The sequence below is a fragment of the Odocoileus virginianus genome, chromosome 22, assembly GCF_023699985.2.
Source record: "Odocoileus virginianus isolate 20LAN1187 ecotype Illinois chromosome 22, Ovbor_1.2, whole genome shotgun sequence".
Lineage (NCBI taxonomy): Eukaryota > Metazoa > Chordata > Mammalia > Artiodactyla > Cervidae > Odocoileus > Odocoileus virginianus.
Genome location: NC_069695.1, coordinates 7,275,607 through 7,292,370, shown reverse-complemented (window position 1 = coordinate 7,292,370; position 16,764 = coordinate 7,275,607). Strand labels below are relative to the sequence as shown.

Sequence of the window (16,764 nt, the reverse complement as noted above, 5' to 3'; positions counted from 1 at the left end):
AATTTGAGCTGATAAATATGGGGAAAAAAAAAGAGGGACATAAAATCTCCCCAGAATCTGATATACTCAGTTGTTACTCTGCCAAACCTTCTAAAACTGAGGCTGGCTCATTCTAATTTTTTGTTTCTCTCCACTCAGTGTTATGACCGCTTTACATTGGTTCTATTTCAGTACTTTTGGAGATTCTGATTTGTTTACATGATGACTTCCATTATGTTATTAACAGTTGTTTACAAGCATATGGTAAATCAACAGATAATAAGTTTAAGAAGAAAAAAATCCAGAATAGGAATTGCCTGAATAAAAGTAAGTTCTAATAGAAAAAAATATACTTTGGGGTAAAGGATAAAATAAGTCATATATTACCCAGTTCTTCACTCTATTTAAATAAATCTCACCAATGGTCTATGTGAAAAATAGAATGTGTTTTAAACTCTGAAAAAAAAAGCTTAATTTTTCTTTTCAATTGGAACAAAAAAAGGAAGTCAGCCCCATATTAAGAAATGTAAATTAATCTGAGCGATAACAGTTTATGTTCTAATGTCACAGTGCATGTATAAGAAACTGTGTCCACATATTTTATTTAAAATTGTTATGTTCAGTAATTCTCATTACTAAAAATATGTTCTTTCACAATTGCATAGTTTAAGTGTGAAAAGAACTAATTTTCCCCTTTAAAGAATAGTTCATTCATTAAAGTCAGTTTATAATTATCAGTCTAAGCTATTTTGACTCAATTCAACAGGGAACAAACATTAAGAACCCTTCAAACAACTTTAAACAACACTTAAAACAACTTCCGTTCCATGCATGTTTTGATACTTTCAACTCAATTCCAAAAAATAGTATGATAAAATATTTAGAGCACGAGCTCTTTAGACTGAGGGCCCGGATTTTCTTCACTCAGTTTCTTGGGAAAGTCCAAAGGAAGATATGAATTCTCTTCCAGCATGTCGGGGCACATGTTTACCTGTGTGGAGAAATATACTCCTATCCTGCTTCCACATTTCTTTGTTTTCCCAAATCCCTCTATGCCCACAGCAGAAGAGGATGGTTAAGAACCCAGCCTTCTGATGGAGAGGCCTGAGCAAGTTATTTCATCTCCCCGAGTCTCACTTTAGGACCCCTTTTGTAGAACTGTTGACTTCCCTGGTGGCTCAGAGGGTAAAGCGTCTGCCTACAATGCGGGAGACCCAGGTTCAATCCCTGGGTTGGGAAGATCTCCTGGAGAAGGAAATGGCAACCCACTCCAGTATTCTTGCCTGGAAAATCCCATGGACAGAGGAACCTGGTAGGCTACAGTCCATGGGGTCGCAAAGAGTCAGACACGACTGAGCGACTTCACTTCACTTTGTAGAATTGTTACAATAAAGGACTGAGAACAGTCCCTGATACCCTGTGAGCACTGAAATCATTTAGTGACTATTATTCCCAGTTGAAATTCATTCTGGAGCAGGGGTTCATTAATGTACTCTGTTCAGATCCCAGACCATCGATTTGTAAGTATAGACAATGATAAACGTGTGTGTGGGTGTGCACACGCATGTGCTCAGCTGTGTCTGACTCAGTGACCCATGGATGGTCGCCTGACAGGCTCCTCTATCCATCGGGTTTTTCAGCAAGGATAGTGGAGTGGGTTGTCATTTCCTCCTCCAGGGGATCTCCCTGACCCAGGGATCAAACCCATGACTCCTGTGTCTCCTGCATTGCAGGCAGATTCTTTACCACTGAGCCATATAGATATGTGTATATATGTATACATAGATTTATATTTCAAAAAGATGAAACAAAAAATGTTGAAAAAGGGGGAGATCCAGATTATTCCAGTGCCTAAGTTCCTTGATCATAAGTCGGCAGCTTGGGAATTTAGACTGATATTTTCAGAAGAAAATGGTTCAAAATGAATTAAACATTTAGTATAAGCTTATTCTCCTCAGCACTTTCGTATTGTAAGTAGTCATATGTTCCCTATTCTTCTGTTTTGAAATAAAGAGTCAAGGGCCTTCTGGGGTAAATAATTATCCTGAAGTCAAATGTGGAGAAGGAAATGGCAACCCACTCTAGTGTTCTTGCCTGGAGAATCCCAGGGATGGGGGTGCCTGGTGGGCTGCCGTCTGTGGGGTCGCACAGAGTCAGACACGACTGAAGCGACTTAGCAGCAGCAAATAACCAAGAAATAGCAGAGCTAGGATACAAAACTCACGTTCCTACTCTTAGCTATCACACTAGGCCTTGTTCTTCTTACTAGCACTGGCCCATATCAGTGACAGTCAACTGATTTATGACTTAATTTATCTGAGGAGGGATTGAGCATGGGACTTTTTAAAAACTCTCCGAGTGATTTTAATATATAATTAGATTTGTGAAACATTGATCTAAATAAATGCAGCATCCAACATTAAGCTCAAACACCAATATAGATAGAAGAGAGCTTCAGCGGTTGTTTCCTTATCAACACCATCTCATGACTAAGGTTACGCCCTCTTTTTCTGTGTAATTTGATACTCTAGTCCCATTCCTTCCTTGAAATTCTCTTCTCACTTGAGTTTTGTAAAACCATCTAACCACTTTTCTTCCCACTTACAGGCCTGTTCCAGAAGTGTTATTTCCCAGACCGCAGATCTTTTCATTCCTTTTGTTACTTTCTCTGAAAAAAGTTATCCATGCTGTAGCCAGGACTTCAGTGAACATGCACTTAATGCCTCTGAAATCTGTATCTCCATCCAAGGAGTTCTAAATATAGACATCCCACCTCATACTGTACATTTGCACTTCTCTGTCATACTGGAAACTCATTTTACTCCCCAACCCCTCTTTCTACCATTTTTCTTTTTTCAGTCTAAACACCCACCACAAACAGCCAAGTGATGCACTATTATATTCTGGAATAGATTGTTAGCTCGTTGAGATTGTGAACCAAGCTGGACACTGGAATCACATATGTCTAATATTCTTACTTGCATCTTTTCTGGAATCACATATGTCTAATATTCTTACTTGCATCTTTTCAGAAGCTTCCACCATTCACCCAACTGCAGAAGCTGGCAACTTAGTCTCATCTTGACTTCTTCCTGTCCATCTCCTTTCCATATTATCATGCAAGAAAATCTAAATGCTTATAGTACAAGGCTGAAAGCTCTAGGAGAACAGGGTTCAGAATTGAACAGGGTTCAATTCTTTCTCCCCAGTAACAATATCTTTGACATTCAATAGGTAAATTAATAAACATCTGTTGAGTGGAACAATCATCAAATTGATATTCAATATATTGTTTGACTTGACTCTGTAGTGCCAGCTTCCAAACAAGGTATTTCTTAAGCCTTCTTAATATAAATAAATAAAAGGTTAGCATTTACTAAAAAGTTACTTTGTAAAGATAATTTAATAGAAATACCCATATATCTTAAGTTTTTAAAGCACATTGTCTCACAGCAACTTATTTTCTGATAATTAATTAAAACATAACTTGAATAAAGCAAGTTGCTCAACGTTGCAACAAAGCTAGTTAACATTAGCAGTGTTACTTGAGGTCAGGCCTCCCTGAATCCATAACCCATAATTTTTTACCACAACAAAGTAGGCAGTTGGTCCTCATTTTTAATATATCTACCTCTATGTACATATATTTATTAGAATCAGTTCTTTAAAGATGAGAAGCCTGCTTTGGGCTGAGCTCCTTGCTGGTAGGGGCCAGTTCTATATGGTCTTCCCCGTTCTTATCAGCCTCCCTGATCCATGGAAAGGAATCAGCCATGAGTGGAAGTATGGAAAAGGACAGAAGAGAGATGAGAGGTGGAGGTGAAAACTTTCTGACACTTTGCTTCTGGAATGACAACTACCTATTCGTATGCATGCATGTGTGCTAAGTCGCTTCACTCACGCCCAGCTCTTTGCACCCTAAGCACTGTAGCCCGCCAGGCCCCTCTGTCCGAGGGATTTTCTAGGCAAGAATACTGGAGTGGGTTGCCATGCCCTCCTCCAGGGAATCTTCCTGATGCAGGGATCAACCCATGTCTATGTCTCCTGCATTGGCAGGCGGTTGTTTTATTTTTTGTTTTTTAACCACCTGTGCTGTCTGGGAAGCCTAGCTATTTGTATAAGTAGAGTCAAAATGAAAGATGTATGATGCTATGTTTTATGTGTATTTAGACAAACAGTGTTTCCATGAGAGAATACCCAGGTAAATTAATAAACCCAAAAGGTTTTGCCACCTATGGTAGAATATAATACTCTGTCAGTCAGTATGGTGGATAAGAGATAAAAATGAAGTGGAAAAAATATAAAATGAAAGAATGGAGAATGACAGAGAATTGGACACAGAAGAATGAACATACAGATAGAGAAAGGTAGCGACAAACCTATCCATGTATCCCAACTTGTATGATTATATGAAAATTTCTAAGGTGAGACTTCAGTAGTGTACTTATAGCCTCAAAACATATTAAATTCATTCGCCAAATGAAGTTGTATGATTTCTCTAAGGCTAGATTTTAGAGTTCTGAGTAACGTAATCTGTTCCTGTTCTCCATCTCAGTATTCAAATTTACAACCAATGACTGTTGTTTTTTTTTTTTAAATAAATTTAAGAAAATTGCTTAAATACAAATTGGGGTCAGAACCTGATGTGGCACTTTTAACTTTACTTATGTGATGTCAGGACTGTCATTTTAAAAAACATTTTATTTATTATTATTATTATTTTGGCCACACCATGTGGTATGTGGGATCTTAGTTCCCCAACTAGGGACCTAACCCACACCCCCTGCAGTGGGAGCGTGATGCCCTAACCACTGGACTGGGAGGTCCAGAGAAGTCCCGGAACTGTCATTTTAAAATGCTTCAGTAAATACTCTTCACATAGAAAAACTTATGATGAAGGCAAATCTTATATTCTCATTTGGTAAATGGAGAAAATCAGGAATAATTGTAGCCGACATGGGATGGGAGCACAGTTATCCAAACTTTCAAGTTCGTCATGCACTTACAAGAGCCCATGAAAACTTGAACAATTTCATTAAATGTCATGAATTTAAAACTTAAATACTTACAGGCTAAGAGGTTTTATTCAATAAGTGAGTTTCAATACCTATTATCCAGAGACTATTTTATTAGTTTTTTTCGAAGAATAAGAAGTAATAAAAGACATGGCTCCTGAACTAAAGGAATGTTTTTATTCTTTTGAAGAGATAAGATATGCACATAATAAAAGCTAGAAAAGTATTACTAGTGCCAAGCTCTTCTTTTCAATAGATGTGGTTTCTTTGGGTACAAAAATGGAGACTCCTCTGGGTTAAAGAGTAGTAGCAGATTTTATTGATGTTGACCACAGGGGCTGAGTTCTCAATGAATAGACACCTATCAGTCAGAAACAACTCCTTTATCCAATGGTATTTTACAATCCCTTTTGAATTGCAGTCTTCCAATTTTAATACCATCCAGAGGGAAGAGTCATATAACCTTTATAAATTATGCAGACTTTTTTTTTTTTGGTAAATGCTTTATCTTCCCCTGAGCTTTCCACATCCTAGACATTTATATTTGTAGCATCAGCATCTCAACAAATATATTACAAAAATTACTGGATTAACATGATCAACTAAAGCAGTGATTCCTGACTAAATACTGGAAGACAGAAATCACCTGGGGTGCAGATTCCTGGGGTTACCAGAAATCGATTATACTCATCACTAAAGTATAACAACATCACCACAAATTTAGCAGCTTAAAGGAACACACACACTTGCGATCTCACTGTTTCTGTCCATCAGGAATCCAATCACAATTTAGCTGGGTAATCTGCTTTAAGGTCTCTTACAAAGTGGTATCAAGGTGTTGGCTTCAGCTGATGTCTCAGTTGAGGCTTACCTGGGGAAACACTGGCATCTAAGCTCATGCAGTTGTTGGCAGGACGGAGTTCCTCACTGGCTGTTGATCAAGCCCAGCTTTAGTTCCTTGGCACGTGGTCTTCTCCATCTGGCAACTTACGTCATCAAAGCCAACAAGGGAGTCTGCTAGCAAGACAGAAGTTACAGCTCATGTGACATCATCAGGGAAGCAACAGTCGTCACATTTGCTTTATTCTGTCGGTTAAAAGCAAGACTTAGGTCCTGTCTAAGCTCAGAAAGTGCTGCACAAAGGTATAACTACCAGGAGGCGGGCATAATTGGGGGTTATCCAAGACTCTTCTGCCACCTCTCGAATCAAAATGCCCTCAGCCAGGGAGAGGGACAGTGGGACAAATTATGAAAGTAGCATTGACATACATATGCGACCATGTGTAAACAGCTGGTGGGAACCTGGTGTGTATGTAACACAGGGAGCTCAGCTCGGCGTTCTGTGATGGCCTGGAGGAGTGGGAGCGAGGCTCAGGAGTGAGGAGATATATGCTTACATACAACTGATTCATACTGTCACACAGCGGAAACTACCACAACGTTGTTAGTTTTAATTTAAATTAAAATTTTTAAAAAACCAAAATACCCTTTCTTGAGCTCTGTGGGTTTGTAACTTGTACCCAGTCCCCAGGTAATTCTCATGATGAGGCAGATTTGAGAAGCAACAAAGTCAGAAAAAGTGAAAGCCAAGGTAAAACAGTTGCAAGCTTTCAGCATTGACAAGATTTTAAGAGAAATGGACTTCCAGAAGAGGTGGTTTGTGGCATTGCTTAATCTTAAAGAATCACAAGGAGGAAGTATCCAGTTCACTGTCTAGAACACATCCCCTAAACCGAGATATAATTCTGTAAATCACTATAGGATTAAGTGAAAATGATACACAATCATATGAGTATTCTTCTATGTATTGGAATGGATTACAGAGTTTACAGAAAGGAGAGCTCCCTATAGAGGAAGGTTTCATATGTTAGATGTAGCTTAAACTGGACCTTGATGGACGGGTAGAAATTGGATGGGGAAGGAAAGCAAAGGTGAAGTGGTGTGAAGAATAAGAGGGTAAGAGGGAAGTAGGAATGAGCACTGCATGGCAATCAGTCTTCCTGGGCTGTGCTGAGACATCAGTAGTGTGTGTGCTTGCTTTGGCAGGGAAGTGAATCTGAGAGAACCTTCTGACATGACCTCTCAAAGAATTAGGTATGAAGGTCCCTGGTCAAAATGGGACTGGTGGAATTCAAAAGGAAGGACTAGGGGAATCAAAGAAGGACAACTGCTTTTATTTTTTTCAAGAGCTTTCTTTCTTATCATAGTGTAACTGCTTTACACTGTTGTGTGAGTTTCTGATGTACAACAGAATGGATTCTAGTTTCTGATGCACAACAGAATGGATTCTAGTTTCTGATGCACAACAGAATGGATCCTAGTTTCTGATGCACAACAGAATGGATCCTAGTTTCTGATGCACAACAGAATGGATCCTAGTTTCTGATGCACAACAGAATGGATCCTAGTTTCTGATGCACGACACAATGGATCCTAGTTTCTGATGTACAACAGAATGGATCCGTTATATGCGTACATACATCCTCTCCTCTTGGGCCTCCCTCCAACCTCCCCCCTCCCACCTCTCCAGGTCGTCACGGAGCACCAAGCTGAGCTCCCTGTGCTATGGAGACAGCTGGTTTTAAAAGTGTTACTTATGAAGCAATGGTATTCATTCCATAAGCTCAGACCTAGAGAAAAAGTGGATGGCCTATCTAATGCAGATACCATTGCAGAATTTTAACAGAAATAGGGGCTGACCAGATTGATGTTAGCAAAGGCACCTGAAATAAGATGTTCTGTAGTTTATATTGCACTCTTATCTGATATATATTGTAATATGAAGTGATGAATTAGTGCTTTAAAATAAAAGCTAGCTTAAATATTAGCCAGATAAAACGTTAGAGTATAAATAGTTTACAGGGATAACTGGATCTGCTTGGGTGCATATTAGATTATCACCATTGAGAACACTGCTGATGCTGCTGCTAAGTCACTTCAGTCGTGTCCGACTCTGTGCGACCCCATAGACGGCAGCCCACCAGGCTCCCCTGTCCCTGGGATTCTCCAGGCAAGAACACTGGAGTGGGTTGCCGTTTCCTTCTCCAATGCATGAAAGTGAAAAGTGAAAGTGAAGTCGCTCAGTCGTGTCCGACTCTTAGAGACCCTATGGACTGCAGCCTACCAGGCTCCTCTGTCCATGGGATTTTCCAGGCAAGAGCACTGGAGTGGGGTGCCTTTGCCTTCTCTGACTGAGAACACTACTGTTATTCAAATAATATATCCCCTAACACAGAGAATGAATGATACTGTCAAATGAGGAATTTATTAATGTTTGAAATATTAACTAGGTAACCTACAATAATCCTAAAACACTTCTTTCTGTTTGTTTATTTTTGCTTAGGTGGAATGGGCTAGGGGAAAGAGTGTTGGGTTTTTAGTATGGTAATAGAGGATTTATCCTAGCCCTTTTATCAGTTAACTTGGGTTCTGCTCAGCTTTATCGTCTATGAAAAGAGAGCAACAGTATCCCTGCCAACCTCATAGAGTTATTACAGTAATCAAATATGATCATTTATTCTTATGACACTTTAAAATATTGGGCATTTTATACTTTCTATGTATTTTTATTATTTAAACAGTAGCCAAAATAAACATTACTTATTTTCTTTATTGGATACAGTAAAAATGACAGACTTGTTATCTATCTTTTAAGTTTTTCCTCATGGTTGTGTATTAGAGCAAACCAATAATCAGGATTTATAGACAGCAGAAACCTCACATTTTTAAATATGGCAGATAGTTTTAACAGTTTATTCCATTTTTTAGATTCTGTACAGTTAAGTAGTTCTTTTTCTAATCTTTGCAATACCCCCTCCCCAAAAAATCATTACTTGCCAAACTGGATACTGCAGTTTATAGATTGTGGATGTATAATAATCCTTGAAAATTGTATTTGGGAAACATGGATGTTTGGAAACAAGTAGCGCATGTAGTCAGTACACTTAACAAAGTTGTGTTCATTTATTTTTGCAGCTTACATCTTGTTTTATACCTTGGACAAGAACATTCCAATTGATGACTGGATTATGGAAACAATCAGTGGTGACCGGCTTACCCATCAAATCATGGATCTTAACCTGGACACTATGTATTACTTTCGAATTCAAGCACGAAATGCCAAAGGAGTGGGGCCTCTCTCGGATCCCATCCTCTTCCGGACTCTGAAAGGTTTGAATCATTTCCTGTCATTTCCTTTTCTTTCTTTGTTTTTTTCCTATGGAGTGGTTATAAAATAGTTTTGAAGTCTGTTTAGGGAATTACCTTAAACCGTCTCTGTTGGCACCATGACTACAGTGAACATTCAAAAGAAGTTAAAATTCAAATTAAAACCAAAATGAGAAATCATCTCAAGCCTGTTAGAATGAGTGTCATCCAAAAGACAAGAGACAACAAATGCTACCTTGGCTATGGAGAAAAGAGAACCCTAGTGCGCTGTTTGGGTATGTAAGTTGGTGCAGCCACTATGGAAAACAGTATGGAGTTTCCTCAAAAAATTACAAATAGAAGTACCATATGATCTAGCAATTCCACTTCTGGGAATATATTCAAAGAAGATGAAAACATTAACTCTCTAAGATACCTGCATCCTGATGTTCATAGAAGTATTATGTACAATAGCCAAGACATGGAAACAACATAATGTCCATTGATGGATATAATGGAATACACACACACACACACACACACACACACACACACACACATATGTAATAAATTTATATATGTAGTGGAATATTACTCAGCCATACAAAAAACCATGGAAATTCTACCATTTGTGACGGTATGAATGGACCTTGCAGGTGTTATGCTAAATAAAATAAATCAGAGAGAAAGACAAATGCTGTATGATGTCACTTATATATGGGACCTAAACAAACAGATAAACACCAAACTCAGAAAAAGAGATCAGATTTGTGGTTATCAAAGGTAGGAGGTGATGAGGGAAGGATTTGGAGGAAGGTAATTATAAGGCACAAACTCTCAGTTATAAGAGATGTAGGTACTAGGGAGGTAATAAACACATGATAACTGTAGTTAACACTGCTGTCTAATATACAGGAAATTTGTTGAGTAGATTCCAATAGTTATCATGAAAAATTTTCCTTTTTATTGTATTTATACAAGATAATGGTTATTAACTAAAGCTATTATGATAATCATTTCACAATATATGTAAATAAATCATCTTACTGTATATCTTATACAATGATGTGGAGTTTCCCAGTTGGCGCTGGTGATAAAGAATCTGCCTGCCAACGCAAGAGATGCAGGTTCAATCCCTGGGTTGGGAAGATCCCCTGGAAGAGGGCATGGCAACCCACTCCAGTATCCTTGTCTGGAGAATCCTATGTACAGAGGAGTCTGGTGAGCTACAGTCCATAGAATTGCAAAGAGTTGGACACAACTGAAGTGACTTAGGACGCATGTCAGCTATTTCTTAAATAATTGAAAAAAAAATGGAAACTGGAACAAATAAGATAAAAGATAATTAAAAGTTACCTTTTTATGCTGAAAGCCAGCATGTCAAGGAAATATCTATTATGTTATTACATTTTCTGTCATCAGCACAAAGTAGACATATTTAACTTGACTTTTTTTCCATTACACTCTTGTTGGAATTTTATATTGATTTCAAATGTATGGGCTCTATTCAAAATATAATGAAACACGTTAGCCATTGTATTTAAGGGATAAAAATTAAAAAGCATTTTATTGCGTGAACTGCATGCATGCTATCTAGTACCAAGTTTAAGTATTTCCTTTCAGGAACTAGTGTCCTTATATATTAAAAAGAAATTTTGATATAGCAAGACAAAATCTCAAACAAAATTAATTTTTTTAAGGACACACAATAGCAGCAAGAAAGAAAATCTTACATCATGATTACTAGAAGAGAACTCTACATGCTTACAAGTATAAAAATCACTGCTCAATTTAAGGATAGTTGTATGTTTATACAGAAAAATAAAAGGCCTAAGAATACTGACTACCTCATAATGATCTTCATATAATTTCTTTCTGTTTTAGAGCACAAATTTAATTTTTTTTTGATGGATGAATGATTTTAAGAGCCTCTATTATTTAGCAATGGAAAATAATTCAGGTGTTCCATAGTTGATATTTAGAGATGTGTATTTAAGGTATGATATGTATTATTGTTGCTAAGTCATGTCCAACTCTTTACCACTCCATGGACTGCAGTCCACCAGGCTCCTCTGTCCATGGAATTTCTCAGGCAAGAATACTGGAATGGGTTTCCATTTCCTTCTCCAGGGGATCTTTCTGACCCAGGGATCAAACTCATGTCTACTGCTTGGCACACAGATCCTTACCATCTGAGCCACCATGGAAGCCTTTAAAAAAGGATACTTGGTTTTTAAATCCTTTCCCACACTATGCCTATATATCTGTCTGAAACCTTACCAAAACATGATGGCAAACAACTGACAAATTAGAAAGACATATCTGGGTTGACATTTTTACCCATTTGCTTGGACAAATTGAAGAAGAGACTTAGAATAACTAAATAGTTCATTTCTCAGTTCTCCTAGGAAAAATACTCTAATAAACAGTAGACTTTTGGATTCTGGTGATTGAGCTATTCAAAAGCTAGATTTGGTAGCAGCTAATCTGAAAGTTTGCCAAGAACATGCAAATAAGCATTCAACCTAAGCCTACATGACAGCTCTTTAAGGACAGAGTAGAAGTTGGAAGGAAGGCAAGAGAAAAATGAGCCAGTCTTCGCCTATCCAGGTTTTTAGGACTTCGTGTCTAAATCAGATTTCACTCCAAATGAGCAATTGAAAGGAAACCGGTTATTCATTTTGTGGGAGCATGAAATGTAACTAGATAATGTTTCACAAATGTTTCATCTTTATCTATAGACAAGTGCCAAACTAATTTCATGCTCACAATGTATGCCAACTATAGATCTCATAGAGGGTTTAAGATAACTTAAGACATCCAAAGGTATTAAGCAACAGAGAGATGAGTTATCTCAGGATATATAGGCCTCTTATTGTTCACCATCCTGTGGATTATTTAATGAACTTCATATCCCATTTGGTACTGTTTACTCTAAGTGCCCTGAACTCATCCATGAGATGCTTAAGAACAAATTCAAAATATGTTATATGTCACAATAGTCCATAAGTGTTATTTCTAATATCCTGATTTGAATGTTTAAGATTATCTACCCAAAGTATATCGTATTCAGTTAATAGACAATTTGATTTTTATGCTGTCTTGTGCTGTGCTTAGACGCTCAGTTGTGTCCCACTCTTTGCAACCCCATGGACTATAGCCCACCAGACTCCTCTGTCTGGGAGGATTCTCCAGGCAAGAATACTGCAGTGGATTACCATGCCCTCCTCCAGGGTATCTTCCCAACCCAGGGATCAAACCCAGGTCTCCCACATTGCAGGCAGATTCTTTACCATCTGAGCCATGAGGGAAACCCATGGTCTTATAGGAAACTAAGTTTCAGATGTCTTAAGTGTGTTTTAAATGATTCAGACACTGATGTTGCCTATCTTTATCAACAATTGATATTGCATAGGCATGAACCTTATATATGTGTCACATGACAGATGGTCTAAAGTAAATAAATTACTCATCATAAGAGATTTGAAGCCACAGTGAACCACATCTACACTAAAGATAAAATGCTCTCTGATTTAAGATTTTCCGTTTCCAAAGCTGCTTCAAAATATAAGGCCTCTGTTCATCAGAAGGTAATGTCTGACAGACAGAAAGGCTTCCTTATTGCCCTGAAGCTGGGGAAACTCTCAGTAGTCTATGAGAGCTGCAAATTGTGCCTTAGTCAGTCATTAATAGCATCATTTTCTCATACTCAGTCTTTGTAAAGATAGAAGCATTTTCTACTGGAGAGTAAGGTTTTTCTATTTTTGTTTTGGCCACCAGTCAGAGAAGTACAGGAAACTCAATCTGTAATCATTGGTTAAATAAAAGGATACTTATAACTTAAAAGGGATTAAATTATCCTTGCCTTTTTTTTCTGTACATGCATTGTACAACATTGTACATACATGTGGTAGATCTGATTCTTTCTTTGGAATGTTAATTGGAAGAACCTTGAACTTCATTCTCTGACCACAGAGGACTCTCCCTTCTCCAGATTTTGCATTATGATACCTGCACACTAGAGAAACCTTGGAAGATGTCTGAAATGTATATTTATTTCTGCCCATCACGTGAGTCATTCCTTCTAGTAAAGTAAGCTTCTCTGTATTGGACTGTCAGGTAATAAGGAGGAAGGACATTCCTGATGGAGTAGACCAAAGAGGGCACCTGTGGAGAGATGAAGTCATCTCCTGCACAGGGAAGCAGAGTCTTCAGCAGTGGAAGAGCAGTAGCGTATGGTCTCTTTCCTGGGCATCCTTAATTGCCATTCTGAAATGTGCATCTCTCCCATACAAGGATATGGAACTGAAGGCTGTGTTCCAGAATACAAAAAAGTTTCAGTTTTTAAATAAAACTAAATTATTTATTAGAATTTGTTATTAATTATTTGTTAGAATTTTCTGACAGAGTACATGATATTCATGATAGGTGACAGGAGAAATTAAAAATTCAAGGCATAAAATTATAATACTTTGGCATCTGTTTTTAATTTCAGAGAGTCACTATTTTCTTTAATAAAAAAGTACTTATTAGAACACATTTAGTCCCTGTTGGGAAATATTCTTTAGTATTAATCACCATACATGTATTTATTTGTTACTTGCCAAAAATTTTTTGAACTGCAGGTAATGCATTATGTAATTAAAGACAAAGGGAGAGATGAAGAATGGCAATAAGATGAGACCACTTTTCTTCTCTTATTTTTAATATCATTCCAAAAAGTTCTCGCCTAAATATGAGATGCTGATTCAAGTAGTTTCTCAAGTGTGTTCTGGTCTGACTACCAAACTTTTCCTTTCCTGGCTTGTTTGGTCGTATAGACCCTGACATGCCTTTCCTCATTCTTACTGAACACTTGGTATGACACTTCTTAGAGCAAAGTGTTCTTCCTTAAAAGCTGCATTAGGATCCTCTCTCTCTACGTAACCAATAGATAATGCATTTGCCTCTCAAAAGCACCTCTCATCAACAATTCCCTAATACTATAAGAAAATATATTTTGAGACATCATTAGTGTTGATTGGGAAATGGGAGAGAAAAATTAAGATACCCATTAAACTGTAATGATTATATTTGAAAAGACTGGATTAGATGACCTAGGGAGTTGAAAATTGTTAAATCTTGAAGAGATACAAAGACAGTTATAAAACTTATTTAAAGCTTGTTGAATCTTAATCTAATAAGCATGCTTTTATACACCATGTTCCAAAAGTGATTTATAATTCAGTCTTCTACTTAGTAAGATATCTTTCCTGTTTTATCTTTTTCATAGAATATGCCTCTGTATTATTTAAAAATGAAAGAAATTGCAAATGATCTCTGGTTTAGGACTTTGTCCTTCTGTGACATAACATTTATAAACTCCATATTTGAAAGTGGTTTTTACTAACAGCATTATTATTTAAATATTTTGATTCTATATTTTCTTTTGGACAATGATTTGTATTCTTTCAATTAAAATAAAAAGGAAGGACTGCCACCTAAAAGATATTTGCTTTAAGTATTTTTCAAACAATGATGATGGATTTGCTATGAGACCACCACATGTAATGAGAAAACTGAATAGATTATAGGTTGCTGCCCTTCGGAATCTATTATATTTTTCTCTATCTGACTTTGAGACATATACAAAAAGCAAACCAGCAAATATGGTAGCCTAAGTGTTTGACTGCAATTAAGTGAGTTAAATAAACCCAGAAGACTCAAAGATCAAAGAAAATCAAGTGTAGGTAAAATAAGTCTAATTGATGGAAACTTACAGAGATCTATGTTAGTCAAAATGTCATTTCACAATTTCTAGGAAAGCAGTGTTTCACAGATTTACCTCATATATAGTTACATTTGGTTAACAGAAGCCACTTTTCAAAATTTTAGAGATATCTTAAAATCTGACAAATTATTTTCAAGAACGGTATACATTATTCTGTATATGACCAACCTAGACAGCATATTAAAAAGCAGAGACATTACTTTGTCAACAAAGGTCCATCTAGTCAAAGCTATGGCTTTTCTAGTAGTCTTGTATGGATGCAAGAATTGGACTATAAAGAAAGCTGAGCACCAAAGAATTGATGCTTTTGAACTGTGGTGTTGGAGAAGACTCTTGAGAGTCCCTTGGACAGCAAGGAGGTCCAACCAGTCCATCCAAAAGGAAATCAGTCCTGAATATTCATTGGAAGGACTGATGCTGAAGCTGAAGCTCCAATACTTTGGCCACCTATGAGAAGAACAGACTTACTTGAAAAGACCCTGATGCTGGGAAAGATTGAAGGCAGGAGGGAGGAAAACGGGACGACAGAGGATGAGATGGTTGGATGGCGTCATCGACTCAAAGGACATGAGTTTGAGTAAGCTCTCTGAGTTGGTGATGGACAGGGAGGCCTGGCGTGCTGTAGTCCATGGGGTCGCAAAGAGTCGGACATGACTGAGCGACTGAACTAACTGACTGATACATAATTCATTTAAAATTGCCAACAGTTCAAGACCTTGCCTCACAAGATTTAAAATCAAACCATTCAGATTAAACTTTATGATATTTTATTACTTTACTCTGTTCCTGTGAGAATTGGTTAAGTTCTCTTGTTGAAAAATTAAAAATGAATACAAGAAAATAGCTTCCTTAACTTATTTAAAATATATGGATGATAATTACTCGGTAATAGCATGCATTTATTACTGTTAATTGTATTATTAAACTTGCATGATAATAATTTTGGGTTTGTGTTTAGAGGACTCTTACAAATAACATTTTTTACAACACATTCACACAGCAAAATATTACTTTCAAATTCTTTCTTTAATTTAATTGAAATAATCAGTAACCCACTCCTTATCAATTTTATTTCAATAGGGCATTGGCCTTGATATGAGACCTCACTAATAAAACCATTGACTCGAAATGTCACCTTTCTTGATGGAAACTGCCAATATCTAATAATATTATTTCTCTTTCCTCCACAGTGGAACACCCTGACAAAATGGCTAATGACCAAGGTATGGTGGTTTTCATCTGTCATTTTTCCCTCCTTGAGTCAATGCTGTCTTTTTGAAATGTTAGTCATTATTTCATTTTCTTCTTTCTACCTGGGCCATACATACACCTGATGAAGCAGACTCTAGTGCGATAATTAATCTTGTTAATGAAGTTCTGCTTGGCTGAGGTTTCAGCTCTGATAGGGAGGATGTAAATTTTCTTGAGAGGAAATTGTTTTGTCTCCATTCTGAAGGACCAATTAAAATGTCAAGCTTCTTTGTATGAAATAAATTTTTAGTCTCTGTCTGCACTTCTGAATAATTCACATTAAGTATAATTAAGCTCAGCATAATTTTCAAGCTGCTCTTGCACCCTTTCATGAGCTCTGGATTAAAGTTCTGTAGCTCGACAGAGAAAACCCATAAATCATGTGTGCTTTTCCTCTGCAATGAGCTTCTTCTCATACATAAAAACAAAGTTAGGTCAACTTTTTTTTAGGGCAATACTTTTGTTCATTTTGAAGCCAGAAAGTTTTCATTTTAAGAATAAGGTGCCAGTTTGATTTGCAGTATTTTGTCCTCCTTCCGTTCATTTGCTAAAAGCTGATTTGTGTAGAGAAACAGAGATGGTTTTACACAAAGGAAAATGGAG

General features: G+C 37.1%; 1 protein-coding gene across 5 annotated transcripts in view; it reads left to right on the top strand.

The window, feature by feature from the left end:
• The window catches only part of DCC (DCC netrin 1 receptor), a 1,226,177-nt gene that overhangs the window by 1,085,189 nt on the left and 124,224 nt on the right, over window positions 1-16,764 (top strand). For all 5 annotated transcript variants that reach the window (XM_070452514.1, XM_070452512.1, XM_070452511.1 and 2 more), the window contains 2 exons: window positions 8,970-9,164; window positions 16,101-16,133. In XM_070452514.1, coding sequence (XP_070308615.1) covers window positions 8,970-9,164; window positions 16,101-16,133 — 228 coding nt within the window. The remainder of the gene's footprint in view (window positions 1-8,969; window positions 9,165-16,100; window positions 16,134-16,764) is intronic.